The sequence below is a fragment of the Molossus molossus genome, unplaced genomic scaffold (assembly GCF_014108415.1).
Source record: "Molossus molossus isolate mMolMol1 unplaced genomic scaffold, mMolMol1.p scaffold_m16_p_24, whole genome shotgun sequence".
Classification (NCBI taxonomy): Eukaryota; Metazoa; Chordata; class Mammalia; order Chiroptera; family Molossidae; genus Molossus; species Molossus molossus.
In genome coordinates this window covers 1,656,994-1,669,466 of record NW_023425360.1, presented here as the reverse complement: position 1 = coordinate 1,669,466, position 12,473 = coordinate 1,656,994, and the positions used below count along the sequence as shown (strand labels likewise).

The 12,473-nt window shown below is 62.8% G+C and overlaps 2 protein-coding genes across 2 annotated transcripts in view; one reads left to right on the top strand and one right to left on the bottom strand.

Moving 5' to 3' along the window:
- Window positions 1–3,091: 3,091 nt before the first annotated feature.
- Window positions 3,092–8,531, top strand: STARD5 (StAR related lipid transfer domain containing 5). Its single transcript, XM_036277954.1, has 7 exons — window positions 3,092–3,193; window positions 3,681–3,730; window positions 4,042–4,174; window positions 6,266–6,383; window positions 6,957–7,050; window positions 8,142–8,273; window positions 8,418–8,531. The coding sequence occupies exons 1-7, from the start codon at window positions 3,095–3,097 to the stop codon at window positions 8,467–8,469; spliced, it is 678 nt and encodes a 225-aa protein (XP_036133847.1). The 5' UTR covers window positions 3,092–3,094; the 3' UTR covers window positions 8,470–8,531.
- Window positions 8,532–8,577: 46 nt separating this feature from the next.
- IL16 (interleukin 16) overlaps window positions 8,578–12,473 on the bottom strand; it is a 34,087-nt gene continuing 30,191 nt past the window's right edge. Inside the window, exons 14-18 of the mRNA XM_036278143.1 lie at window positions 11,750–11,909; window positions 10,170–10,271; window positions 9,366–9,618; window positions 9,124–9,252; window positions 8,578–9,028 (exon numbers count right to left, since the gene is read on the bottom strand). Coding sequence (XP_036134036.1) covers window positions 8,841–9,028; window positions 9,124–9,252; window positions 9,366–9,618; window positions 10,170–10,271; window positions 11,750–11,909 — 832 coding nt within the window. The 3' untranslated portion in view covers window positions 8,578–8,840. The remainder of the gene's footprint in view (window positions 9,029–9,123; window positions 9,253–9,365; window positions 9,619–10,169; window positions 10,272–11,749; window positions 11,910–12,473) is intronic.

The window sequence follows — 12,473 nt, the reverse complement described above, 5'->3', positions numbered from 1 at the left end:
ATAAATGGAAAAATACCCTCGGGTGAGGGTTAAAAAAGAAGTAAATCTGCCCCGGAAACACCGGAGCACACACTCCTCCCAAGCCGGAGAGGTCAGCGCAGCACACCCTTCACCTGTGAAGAGTGAGCCGGTGATCAGGGTGGTGAGGCAGATCGTGGGAGCCTGTGGTTGCGTCGCTAGAAGACTCGCTTCCAGCGACTTTGCGTGTGTTTCTGTTCTTTGTGAGGTTTTTGTTTCTCTTAGTGTTTTCCTGGCTCTTGGTAAACGGCGGTTCTCAACCTATGGGTCGCGGCCCCTTTGGGGGTCGAACGACCTTTCACAGGGGTCGCCTAAGACCATTGGAAAACATATTTCCGAGGGTCTTAGGAACCGAGACATGGCCCCTCTATCTGTCTCCTGGCGGGTGCGCCCACACACACATACGCCCACAGACAGCATGAGGAGCTGCATTAGGGGTCGCAGCCTCAGGAGGGGTGAGAACCACTGGCCTAGAGGGAGTAGGAGGCAGGAGAGGATGGGAGCAGACAGGAGGGAGAAGCTGACTGGCTGCTGGGCCCCGTTTCCTGACCTGTGAAATGGGGGCGTGGTCTCTCCCATAATGCCGTGGTGGTGTCCGGAGGGGTGAATGGCATGATATGGGCCAAGTGGTTAGTTAGAGTGGCTGGCAGGTAACGTGCTGAGTCACAGCTGTTGCTAAGCGACGTGTAAACAAACATACACAGGCCCAGAGAGTAGCTTCGCCCAGCAGCTGGGAGCGGAGTGTGCGCCCACATTTCTGTCTGTGCGGACACAGCTCCATGCAGGGGCTCTTAGGATTGGGGCGCCTGCACCTCGGCCTCGGTGGTCTGGGCTCCCTACCCCATATCATCTATTTAAAACTCCCCTGGGACTTCGTGAGGGCTGCTCCGGACTTCACGGCGGGGCCCTGAGCTGTGGAGGCCACGGAGCCCAGGCCTCCTCCTTCCTGTCGGCTCTGACCCTTAGCCACAAGCAGGTTGCAAAACAGTGCGGCTGTGTGGGCAGTCCCCACCTCCCTCCGCTCCAGGGGAGCGCATCCCGCCCCATTCCCGCAGAGGCGGAACAGGGCAAGGCCGCCCAAGGCTCCCGCTCCCAGCCCCTGCTGCAGCTCGTCCCGGCCTCCGGGTCCGCGGTGTGCTCCTTCGAATGCGCGCCTGCTGGGCTCCCCACCTTCCGGCAGGGAATCTCAGAGTGCTAAAAAGGTTTTAAACCCACGCCCCATTCTGATCAGCATAAAAACGTCTTAGGTGTTTGACGTCTGACAAAAGTCACTTTCTACAGCAGGACTGTTTCCCACCATTGTTGTCTCAGAGTTTCGCCCCCAAACAGAATCCCAGCGGGCCCCCGCCTGACCGGATCTGGGGCTGCAGCTGTAGAGAAGGAGCTACATTGATACATATTTTTTATTTTACAGAGGGTTTTTTTTTAGTTTAAAAATTCCTACATGTTAGCAGTTAAAAAATTGTATGTGGCCCTGGCCGGTTTGGCTCAGCGGTTAGAGGGTCAGCCTGCAGTCTGGAGAGACCCGGGTTCGGTTCCCGCTAAGGGCACGTACCTCGGTTGCGGTTTGTCCCCGGCCCTGGTTGGGTTGTGAGGGAGGCAGCCACTCGATGTGTCCCTTCACGTCGATGTTTCTCTCTCTCTCCCTCCCACTCTATCTGAACAAAAAATGGAAAAAATGTCCTCGGATGAGGATAAAAATATAAAATAAAATAAAAAATTGTATGTGATGATATAAAATGATAGGAAAATACCCTTTGCATTGCTTCCCACTGTTAACATTTATACCTTTCTGGAAGCGAATACCGTGTATATATATAAATATATGAGCACATTTCTAGCTATATTTCGCTCAAGATATGCGCCATTCTAATTGCTATTCATGTGTTAAATCCTTTGACCCAGGTGCCAGTTGCATGAATGAGGACTGTTTCTCTCATTTTGCAAATGGGGATGCTGAGGTCTGGAATGGTCAGTCCCTGACCAGGGTCACAGCTCGTGAGCGGTGGTGCTGAGGTTTGAGCGGGGCAATCTGACTTGAGCCCCGACTGACCTGCAGCGCGGCTTACCTTCCGCTCACGTCGCCGACTGTCGATGTACGGACTGTGGCGAGCGCTCCTTGTCGGCACACGCATCGGACATGCGAATGCTTAGGGGTGGGTGGGAGAACTGAGAGACTATTAAGCTATTTCTTTACGTTAAGTGTTAAAAGCTGTGTGTTTCGTGTGTAGAGAGGAAGTCGCTCTTGGTTAGAATCATCTGCTCATATCAGGTCATATTTCTATAGCATCTCCCTGCCCCAACACCTTCCTCTGTGCTGATACTGTTCCACTGGGGAACACCCTGCAACTTTGTTTCATCTGTTCGCAAGGAGGGTGTTTCCAGCTGCACGATTAGTCTTACATGTCTTTGTGCAGGAGTTACTGGATGGAAAAACGAGTGAGTTACAACTTGAATACTTTTGCTCTTGGAATGTTAACTAAATGTGCACAAAACCAACGGTTTCTCCCTGCACTGCAGGGAGTCAAAACTGTTCCCACTTGCTCATCAGATAGGTGTGAAAAGTGCCTCCTGTTTTAATTAGTAACTCTCCCTAATTAGGAGGAGGGTGCCGCCTCTTTATTAGCCATGCTCATTGTTTCCTGCGAATGATGATGTGTCCCTGTCCCGTGCAGTCTTCCTGACTTGTCAGGACACTTTGTACATTAAGACAGTGACTTTCAGTTAAAACGTGCTCCTCTTTGTCTCTCTGATCATTGACTTTCGACGCTAGTTTTGATGTGCTTCATTTTTTTAAATGTGGGTACTGATTGGTCTTTTCTTCTGGGGCTCCTACCCTGCTGGGCCCTCGACCTGGGCCCCTCCCAGGGCTTTGCGGGACCCGCCCTGGGGTGATGTGTCTTGCGGAGCCAGTCCTGCCAATCTCAGAGCGGGGCGGGGTCGGCCTGAGGGCCTGGGCCAATCGGGGGGCAGGGGCGGGGTGGGGCGGGGCTCTGCGCCTGCCTGGGCCCAGGTTTCCGGCCTCACGGAGCATCCACCAGCCGGGCGACCCTGCGGCCGCGTGGCCCTCGCTGCAATGGACCTGGTGCAGGCGGCGCAGCTGGGCGAGGCGGTGGCCGAGAAGATGCTCCGGTACCGGCGAGACCAGTCGGGCTGGAAGATTTGCCGCCAAGGCGTGAGTGATGAGTTGCAAGGGAGGGTCCTGGGGCCTCTGCTCCCTGGGGCTGGGGTCCATTAGGCCCCCAGGCTCTTCCTCTCCCTCTAGATTGAGATGGGGGCGGGGCGTAGGGAGGGGGTTTCCCTTTGGCACAGCTACTGGGTCATTGTGTGTACAGCTGGGGGTAAGGGTCTGCCCCTTCCTTGGTTAAGTTGAGTGTCCCCTCCCTCTGCGTTCCCAAGAGGGTGTCCTGGGGACAGTTCCCGTACTGGACACATGGACCTCAACTGCTCAAGGAAGTACAGTGGCGGCTTTGAAGGTGGTTGAACAACTACTCAGATCTTGGGGTTCGCCAGTTACGAGCCTTCCTCTGTCAGGGCCAGGATGTGATCAGTGGGGTCACCTCGGAGGCCCTGAGCCCCGTCCTGAGGACAGGGGTGCTGGGCCAGGTCACGGCCCCGGGCCCTCCTTGCTCTGACAGCCTGCGGTTCTTGCCTTCTGACAGAACGGAGTTACGGTTTCCTGGCGGCCCTCCGTGGAGTTCCCAGGGAACCTGTGAGTGCTCATCCCCGGTTCCGGGCCGGGCGGGCGCCACACCCCTCCTGAGCGCGGGGGTTTCCGTCCTGGCCGGTCCGGTCCACCCAGCCTGCCAGCGCCCTTCCAGAAAGCTTGTTTCTGGCTAAAGCACCTCCAGCCACCTGTAGCCTTCCGAAAGCTTGCCGTCCGTCCGTCCCCGCAGCCTGAGGGGCCCGGGGGCTGGCCGGCTTCAGCCCTTCCTGGGCAGGGCGGCCCCACAGCGGTGGGTGGTCCCAGGGCCGACGAGCCTGATGGAGGACGCCCTGGGTCAGTTCCGTCTCGTGCCCCAGGTACCGAGGGGAAGGCGTGGTGACCGGGAGGCCGGAGACGGTGTGGGACTTCGTGAAGCCCCTGGCCGGGAGCCTCCGGGAGAAGTGGGATGAGAACGTGACCAGTTTTGAGATTATTCAGAGCATCACCGACGTAAGTCTTCCTGGACACTGTTAGCCCCAGACAGGAGCCTGGCCTCATCCCCGCTGGATGGTTTGTGACACCTTTTGGTGAGGGGGTGCCCCGCACACCCTGGTCCCCGACTAACAGACCGCCATGCCTGCAGCACTGGTGCCCAGCCCGGCCCGGGTCCAGTGGGGAACTGTCCCGAGAAGAGGACGCAGCCCCAGCAGAGCTCAGGACAGCTGCGTGGGCAGCAGGGCCCGGGCTCTTCCCCCTGATGGGCCGTGATCGTAGTTGAGAGTCTGGGCCAAAGGGTCAGGACTCTGCCAGCCTCAGGGCTCGGTCAGGTGGCAGCTTCTCGGTGACAGGTTCTCCATTGTGAAATGTGTGTCTCGGAGGCCAGCGCCGCTGGTTAGCACCTTCTGGCAACGTTCTGCGTCCCTGTCCCGCGGTCGCCGCGAGCCCCGTGCGGCCGGAGAGCACTGGACAGGGGCCGGCTCTGACGAAAGGAGTCGTCGGTGTGAATTTAAACAGCCGCCTGGAACCAGTGGGAACCGTGTTCCACGGAGCAGATCCAGATGGTTCTGTCCTGGGCCCCTCGGTCGGGTTCAGAACCCGCCTCACTGATTACAGAAGCTAAGAAAGAAAAAAAAAGTCAGTCCGAAAGTTCCTTGGGGAACTGTTGGCTGACCTGTCTGAGGAGCATGGTCTGCGTCCTGAGGTCTGTGGACCTGGCACCTGGGTGTTTCCGCCGCTGGTGGTGTGAAACCCGAGCAGTTGTCTGTGGGTCAGTCAGCGGGGCCCGGGTGTCCTGGGTGCGGACCACGTTTCACACGGCACGCCCGTCTGTCATCAGAGGGGTGTGTGTCAGGGTTCCCCGGGGAGGGGCACACATCGGGGGTGCAACAGGCGGCTGAAGTGCGGTCACGGTGGGCACCCCACCGCAGGTCTTTCGTGAGGGGGAGCCCCGGGTACCTGCTCATCTCCTTCACCCCGACACGGACCCTCAGACTCAGAACTAGAACGAGAACCTCACCATTTCTTGTCTGTGTGGTGGGCACTTGCTTTTCACGTATGCCAAGGGATACTTTTTTCCATTCCCAGTAGCCAAATATCTTTCTTTGCAAATAAATCTCCCTAACTTTTCAAAAGCACGCGCGTTGGAGACAGCGTTGGAGGTAGGATGGGCGTGCCCAGAGAGAGCGGAGGGTCGCAGCCAGTCCTCGGAGAGCCTGCCCAAAGCAGAAGCGTGGGTAGTGCCCTTCAACCCTAATCCAGTGCGATGACGAAACGGCCAGGGGAGGGTGTTCTTGGGGGTGAAGTGGCCGGTGTTTCTCAGCCTGCGGAGGCTTTGTGTTGACGTAGTGACGGGTGGGACCTGAGAGAAGGCTTAGGGATCGGGTCCCTTGACCCTGCCTACCTGCCCCGAGGTCACAGCGGTGGTCCGAGCAGAGTAGGTGCTGACAGCCTTGCCCCGGCTCCTGTGGGTCCTGCTGCCTGGTCCTGGAGCCCCCCAGTGGCCCTGGTGGCCCTCGGTGACCACGCTCTCCCTGAGCCTGCGGCTGCGGAGGGCCACCTGTGCGGACCTCCCCTCCGGAGCACGCCGCTCCTCCTTGGCCAGCGTGCCAGGGGGCTGGAGGGTGATATGCGGGGGCTCTCTCCCCGGTGGGAACCCTGAGGCAGGCTGCGCGGGACCCTCCTCCTGGGCAGCCGTGTCCCTGTTCCCTGCCTGGCGCGTGTGCTCACGCCGTGTCCACACCTGCTCGACGCTGACATGGAGTTGACATCTAAGTCCCCAGCGGGTCTCTGTTACCATGTAGCACACCTGGCATCACTCTCCGATGTAGCAAAATGTTACCGCCAGCGTCCCCTTCACGACGCGGCAACACACTTGCCTCGGTGGGGAACGTCACATCGTGTTCCCCCTGGAACGCACATTTCTGGATGTCACCCGGATCCACGCATTGTTGAAAACCATCAATCACCCTGCGTCACGAATGCGTGTGTGAACTGGGACTAAATATTTAGACTGTTGCCTGAGCCTCCGGGTGTCGGAAGCGTCTGGGTTGGGTGTGCTTGTGACTCGCGGAGAGAACATCACGGTCCCCTCGGCTTTGACAGACCATGTGTGTAACCAGAACCGCCACGCCCTCGGCTGCCATGAAGCTCATTTCCCCCCGAGACTTTGTGGACCTGGTGCTGGTGAAGACGCTCGAGGACGGCACCATCGTCTCCAACGGTGAGGGACAGGCGGGCGCCGCGGGCTTCGGGGGACGCTGGGCTCTTCCCGCTCCTCGCCCGCTCCCTGCCCCAAGGACGCCGACCGCCGGCCCGTCTCTGCGCCGTGTCGGGTGGGGCGTCTGCTGTGCGGTCAGAGGTGGCACAGCCTCATCATTTTTCTTGGAAGTCACGGATGGTCACAGCCCCTTTTCCTGCTGAGGCTCATGGCTGTGCCCACAACTGAGGGTCAGTGTGGCCTCACAGGACGTCAGGGCACAGCGATTCCCAGGGGCCACCGCTGCCTCATGGTGTGTTGTCCCCTCCTGAAGCCACAGGCCTGCTCTGCCCCCGTCCCCCCCCACACACCCCACGCCCTGCTGGCTGAGATCTGGGAGGGCACCCCCTCCTCCTGTCCCCAAGCGGCACTTTCTGAAGTGTTCTTGTCTCCGCCCTTCTTGCCGGGTTAAGGGACAGTGAGTGGGGGCAGCCGGGCTCCTTGCCAGGCGGCGGGCGGGTGCAGCCCCGTGGGTGCCGAGGGCGTCAGCGGCCACCGTCTGCCGTTGCGGCTCAGCAGCCCTTTGGTGTCTTCCAGCGGCCAACGTGGAGCACCCGCTGTGCCCCCCAAAGCCCGGCTACGTGCGAGGACGGAACCACCCTTGCGGCTGCTTCTGCGAACCTGTGCCAGGGTGAGGAGAGCCCCCGGGCCGGGGCACGGGCCAGGTGGGCACAGTGGTTGGGCCCTGGGCACGCGGGGGGGAGTGGATGGGGGAGTCCTTCCCGCAGCCCCAGGCAGCTGGCAGAGGTGGTCCCCGCAGCAGATGAGGAAGTGGAGGCTTTGGGAGGAGGGGGTTTGTGCGGTTCCGGGGGTGTGGGCCCTGTAAGAACTTGGCACGGAGAAGGCCCTGCAGGGTTCAGTGCCGGGAATCGAACCCGCGACCCTTGGGTCCGCAGGCTGACGCTCTAACCGCTGGGCCACACCGGCCAGGGCATCTTAAAGGTTCTGAGTGCAGGTCTTTTACCCGTCGGGTTAAATGTGTTCGCAAGTGTTTTATTCTTTTTGATGCAGTTGTACATGTGCTTTGTTTTCCTGTTCTTTCTGACAAGCAGTGTGGGAAAACATGACACTCAGGTGTTTCCCAGGGCGTTAGAGGGTCTCTGTCCGTCACTGTTTACTGTGTTTAAAAGTTGAAAATGGGAAATGTTGGCAGTATTTAAAAAATAACACACTTATTACATATTAACAGATATTTTATGGAAAATAACTGCTGTTCTAGGCAAAGAAACAGTGAGAGGCTTTGTTTCTCATCCGCCAGTGCCCTTAACTCAGGCTTAGAGCAACTCTTCCGGCGCCGGCTCTGTGGCTCTGTGGCCCTGTGGCCCCGTGGCCCCGCCCGCCACGGCACTCCCCGGGAAGGGGTGGGCAAGGCGAGGTGCCTCCTAGTGCCGTGATGAAATTGTTCTGACCTTGAAAGGGTGTCAGGAACCCCCAGCACCCCAGCACCTCGTTCCTCCCAGGCCCCCCGCAGACAGAGCGTGTTCTCTGAATCCGTGCGAGGAATTGACGACCCTCGTGGGCTGGAGCTGGGGCTGCTCCTGCTGGCCCGGCGCAGCTGTGGAAATCCGCCCCCAGGGCACGGTCTGCACCCTGCGCACAGCAGGTCCCGGGAGACCCCTGGGCAGGGGCACCGCTGTCCCCGTCTCTCCTGGGCTGGCCGCTCCTGCCTACCCCACCCCAGCCCGGTGCCTCTGCCGACCCAGCTCTGCGGTTGCCTCACAGGGAGCCCAACAGGACCAGGCTGGTCACCTTCTTCCAGACGGACCTGAGCGGCTTCCTGCCGCAGAGCGTGGTGGACGCCTTCTTCCCGCGCAGCATGGCCGGGTTCTACGCCAACCTCCAGCGGGCAGTGAGGTCAGTGCGCTCGCCCCGCCCCGCCCCCCGCGGTGCCCCCGGCCGTGCCCCCGGCAGCCACGCAGCTCTGCCGTGTCGTGGGTGGTAACTGTATTTTCCAAAAGCAGCCTCAGTGAGACCTCCCCTCCCCTTCCACCCGGGCAGGCTGGTGCCAGCTGTGACCGAGGGCGCCGAGGCTGCAGTGCCCTTGCAGTGACAAGGCCCACGGGGACACAGCCGTGGCACCCAGGACCAGGGAGCCAGGGAGCGGCCCTGCACGCCCACCAGCCTGCGAGGGCTCCGGCCCTGCCCGCCGCAGGTCCCTGGGCGAGCGTGTGGCTGTCTGGGGAGGGCGTCACACCCCTTCCTGACGCTCGGGGGTCTCCAGAGCAGGACCAGACGTCGTCAGACGGCGACACGCCCTCCACTTTATTCACAGAGCCCTGTACACAGTTCGTGGTCCGTGGCAGCCACCCCACTGAGCCTCTGCCCGCCCGGTGGGACAGCCCTCCGGCTGGGGGCCCCCCGGGTGGGGCTGGCAGGGACCCTGAGAGAGCGGGTGCGGTGGGCCCTGGCGTCCGGCTGTGCCTAAGGGTTTGCGGCGGCCGGGGCCCCCTGCGGGCTCTTCCTCCTGAGGAGGACGGGGACCGGCCCGTCGGGCAGCGCCTTGATGACGTTCCAGGCTTCGAAGCGGGTGAGGCCCTGCACGGCCGTGCCGGCCACCTGCACGACCTCGTCCCCTGGCCGCACGGTCTCCGTCTGTCCTGAGGCCGCCCCTGGGATGGGGAGGAGGAGGCGGGGGTCAGGTGACGGGAACGAGGGAAGCACCCCCTCCGCCACGGGGAGGAAGGAAGAGCCGCACGCGGCGCACCTGTGAAGATCCGGTTGACGGTGAGCGGCCGGTCCCCGTGCAGGGAGCCCCTGCCGCCTTCCAGACTGAAGCCCAGCCCCGCGGAGGTCTTCTCCAGCGTCAGCGCCAGCGTGCGGACCGCGGCCTCTGCTGCGGGGACCGGGGTTGGTTGGGGTGCTCTCCTCTCGGGCCACGCCGCCCCCGTACGTGTCTCCGGCAGCCCACGAGGCCCGGCCCTCCCACCGGCCGAGCTGACAACTCACCCGGCTCTGCCGAGGCGGCACTGGCCACGGAGGCCGAGGCGTCCGCGGAGGGGTCCAGGTCGGGCGTGGCCTCCAGCGCCGGCCGCCTGGAGACCACGACAGCCTGCCTGGGGTCGCGGGCCTGGCGCAGGATGGCCAGCGCGTCGCTGTGGGTGGCCCCCTTGAGGGACTTGCCGTTGATGGACAGAACCTCATTGCCCTTCTGGATGGTCCCTTCCTGCGAGGCCAGCCCGTCGGGGAACACCCTGTGCACCTGCGGAAGCCACAGGAAGTCGGCTCGGAGTCGCCTGCGTCGGGTCTGAGCCCGTTAGTCCCACGGAGGGTCCTCAGGCCGAAGACAACGGAACTGCCCTGAACCCGGGCCAGCACGTCCTCGTCCCTCAGAGCGGAGATCACGGACAGCGATGGACAGGGGCCCCGACCCTCCCCAGACAAGCCTCACCCCTGTCCACCTGAACGTCCGCGCTCGAGTGGGCAGGCCCAGGGAGCAGCCGCCTCCCCGGGTCCGCCGTCCCGGCACGGCCTGTGGGCGCCGGTCACCCTGTCCCCAAACCCGTGCCCACAGCTTACGACGCTCTGACTTGGCGACTCGAGAGCAAGGCCGAGCCCCCTGGGTCTTTCTTCAGGCCCCACTCGGACGCCAGTGACGGGCTCTAGCGTCGGGGGACCGTCCCTGAGCCACGCGGCGTGACGAGGGTTGAACGTGGGGTCACGTGACTGCTGCTGGCCCCGCTCCTTGAGGACGGTCCCGCCCTGAGCGCCCGCCGGCGGCCCCTCGTCCCCAGCACTGAGCCGGCCACTCACCGTGACCACCTTGTTCTCCAGGTCCGCGCCCCCCGCCAGGCTGAAGCCAAGGCCAGCCCCCTCCTCCTTGTGCAGGATGGTGACATGGATGTTGTCCAGCTGCTGCAGGAGGAAATAAAACAGTGAAAATGTTCCGTGTGGCAGCGTGCACGGTTTGACCGCTCGGCCGTCCCCTCCTCGGACCAGTGTGGCCGTCCGGGAAGGGAGGACGATGCTCTCTGGAGTTGGGAGCTCAGAGGAAAACGCAGTGTGTGCAGCCCCAAGGCTAGGTCTCTGCCTCGTGTGCACCCCACCCCCACGCGTACGAACAGGAGTGGGTGCTGCCCCGTCCGCGGGGAGCCCTAGGGTGCAGGACCACAGCTCTGCCGTCTCGGGGTGAAGCGTGGGCTCCGAGACCCAGGGCTGCTGTGAGGAAGCTGCTGTCCCTCCCCCTGCTCCCCGAGGGCACAGCACCCAGGAGCCCAGCCAAGCTCCTGCCCAGAGCACACGTGTGTGCACCTGCTCTGACACATGCCCACGGCCCACCCCCGGAGCCAGGACAGTCCTCTGCGGTGAGTCAGAGAATCTGGCTGTTCTCATCCAGGGCCTCGCATGCTCCTGGGCCATGCACGTGGGCAGAGGGGCACAGGCTGGGGGAGCACGTGGGCAGAGGTGGCACAGGCTGGGGGAGCACGTGGGCAGAGGGGCACAGGAGGGGAGCTGGGGCCCGGGGAGCACACCACCTCGACACGACCAGTAGGAAGGCGGACCCAGTGCTATCAGGTTCCCGTTCAGAGGCCAGAAACCCAGGTTTGGTCTCGGCTCAGTAGTGTTCAGAGTAAGTGTCTTCGGGGATCACCGTATGGACCAGATGAAACGGACGGACAGGTCCGTGTGGCTCCCGGCCACCAGTGTGCGCCCTGGTGCTGGGGGGCACCTCACCTCCCAGATGCAGCTGCTCTGACCTGGGGTCCCCAGGGCCCAGCCTTTGCCCGGGGCAGCCGGCGCGCCTGGTGTGAGGCCCGGCACCCTGCAGGGGCCCTCGGTCCACAGGGCACTTGGCCTCTGTCACTTCGGTTGAGCGTCTTGGGCCTGGGACGCGGAGCTGTCTCCACGCAGGGCACCCTGTGGGCCGGGCTCACCCTGCTCGGAGCCCAGCGACCCGGAGCCCAGCCGCCGGCCACTTCCTCTCACGCTCTGAGCCGCGCTCAGGAAGTGGGGGACGTGGGACTTTCAGAATGAGAGTGTGCCGCCCTGGGAACCGGCAGCGCTCGGGGTGCAGGGGGGTCCCCGGGTGAGTGCTCACAAAGCAGCGTCTCAGGACGCGCACAGGAACAGGAAGTCGGGTGCCTGGAGGGAACCTGGCCCCGCGACCTTGGTCTCGTTGACAAGGGCAGAGAGGGAGGCAGCCAGGGATTGGAAGCGTTTCATAAGCTACGAAGCCCCTTCCCCGTGGCAGGTCTCCCTGTGGTCTCGTGACACTGTCCCCACCACGGGCAGGTGTCCCCCCGAGACACCTCCAGGAGCTTGGGGCTCGTGGGGCTGCCTCCCCTGGGCCCCGCGAGGGCGGCCACGCGTCTCTGTGTCTACGAAAGGCCCACCTTCAGCGTCGCTTCGTCCAGAACCTTCACCTCCTCGATGAGGTTCTTCAGCTCCTCAGCGCTCAGCAGGGAGATGACCGACTGGCCGGACGCGGGGCCGCAGTCCCCGGCCCCTGTGGGCTCGCTGAGCCCCTCCGTGTATTCTCTCAGCTCCGAGAGGCTGTGGGGAGGAAGGGCAGGTGAGCCGTGTGCTCCCAGAGTGGTGTCCCGGGCGCTCAGCTGGGCCCTCTGCACCCTGGGCCTGTGGCCCTGAACCTCTGGCCGCCCCGCCCCGCCCCCAGCGGTGAGGAAGTGGGGTTCAGGGAGGTGGAGAGCTGGGTCTGCCAGGCGGCTCCCCGCCCAGCAGCTCACCCAGACCCTGGGCAGCTCTGGACCGGGCGGTGGTCCAGGCTGATGGCCGCCTGCCCCCCGCTCGCTGCAGAGGGCGCCCACCCCGCCGGCCGCCCACCCGCCTTTTCCTGTTGAGCTCACGTTGGCGTCGAGCCATTTCATAGCTTCACGTTTTGTGAGACACTGGTTTTGGTAATAGGGCTCACTCCCCTTGATGGACGGGGGCCCCCACGCCTCCGAGGGGCAGCTGCTCGGCCTGAAGGTTCTAGGCCCAGCCTTCCGACCCTTCTGGGTCCCCAGGTCCGCCCTGGGCCCTCAGCTGCCTGTGCAGGCCTAGCCCGCGGCAGCAGAGGGGAGGAGGCAGAGCTGAGGAGGCAGAGCAGCCGCGGAAGGG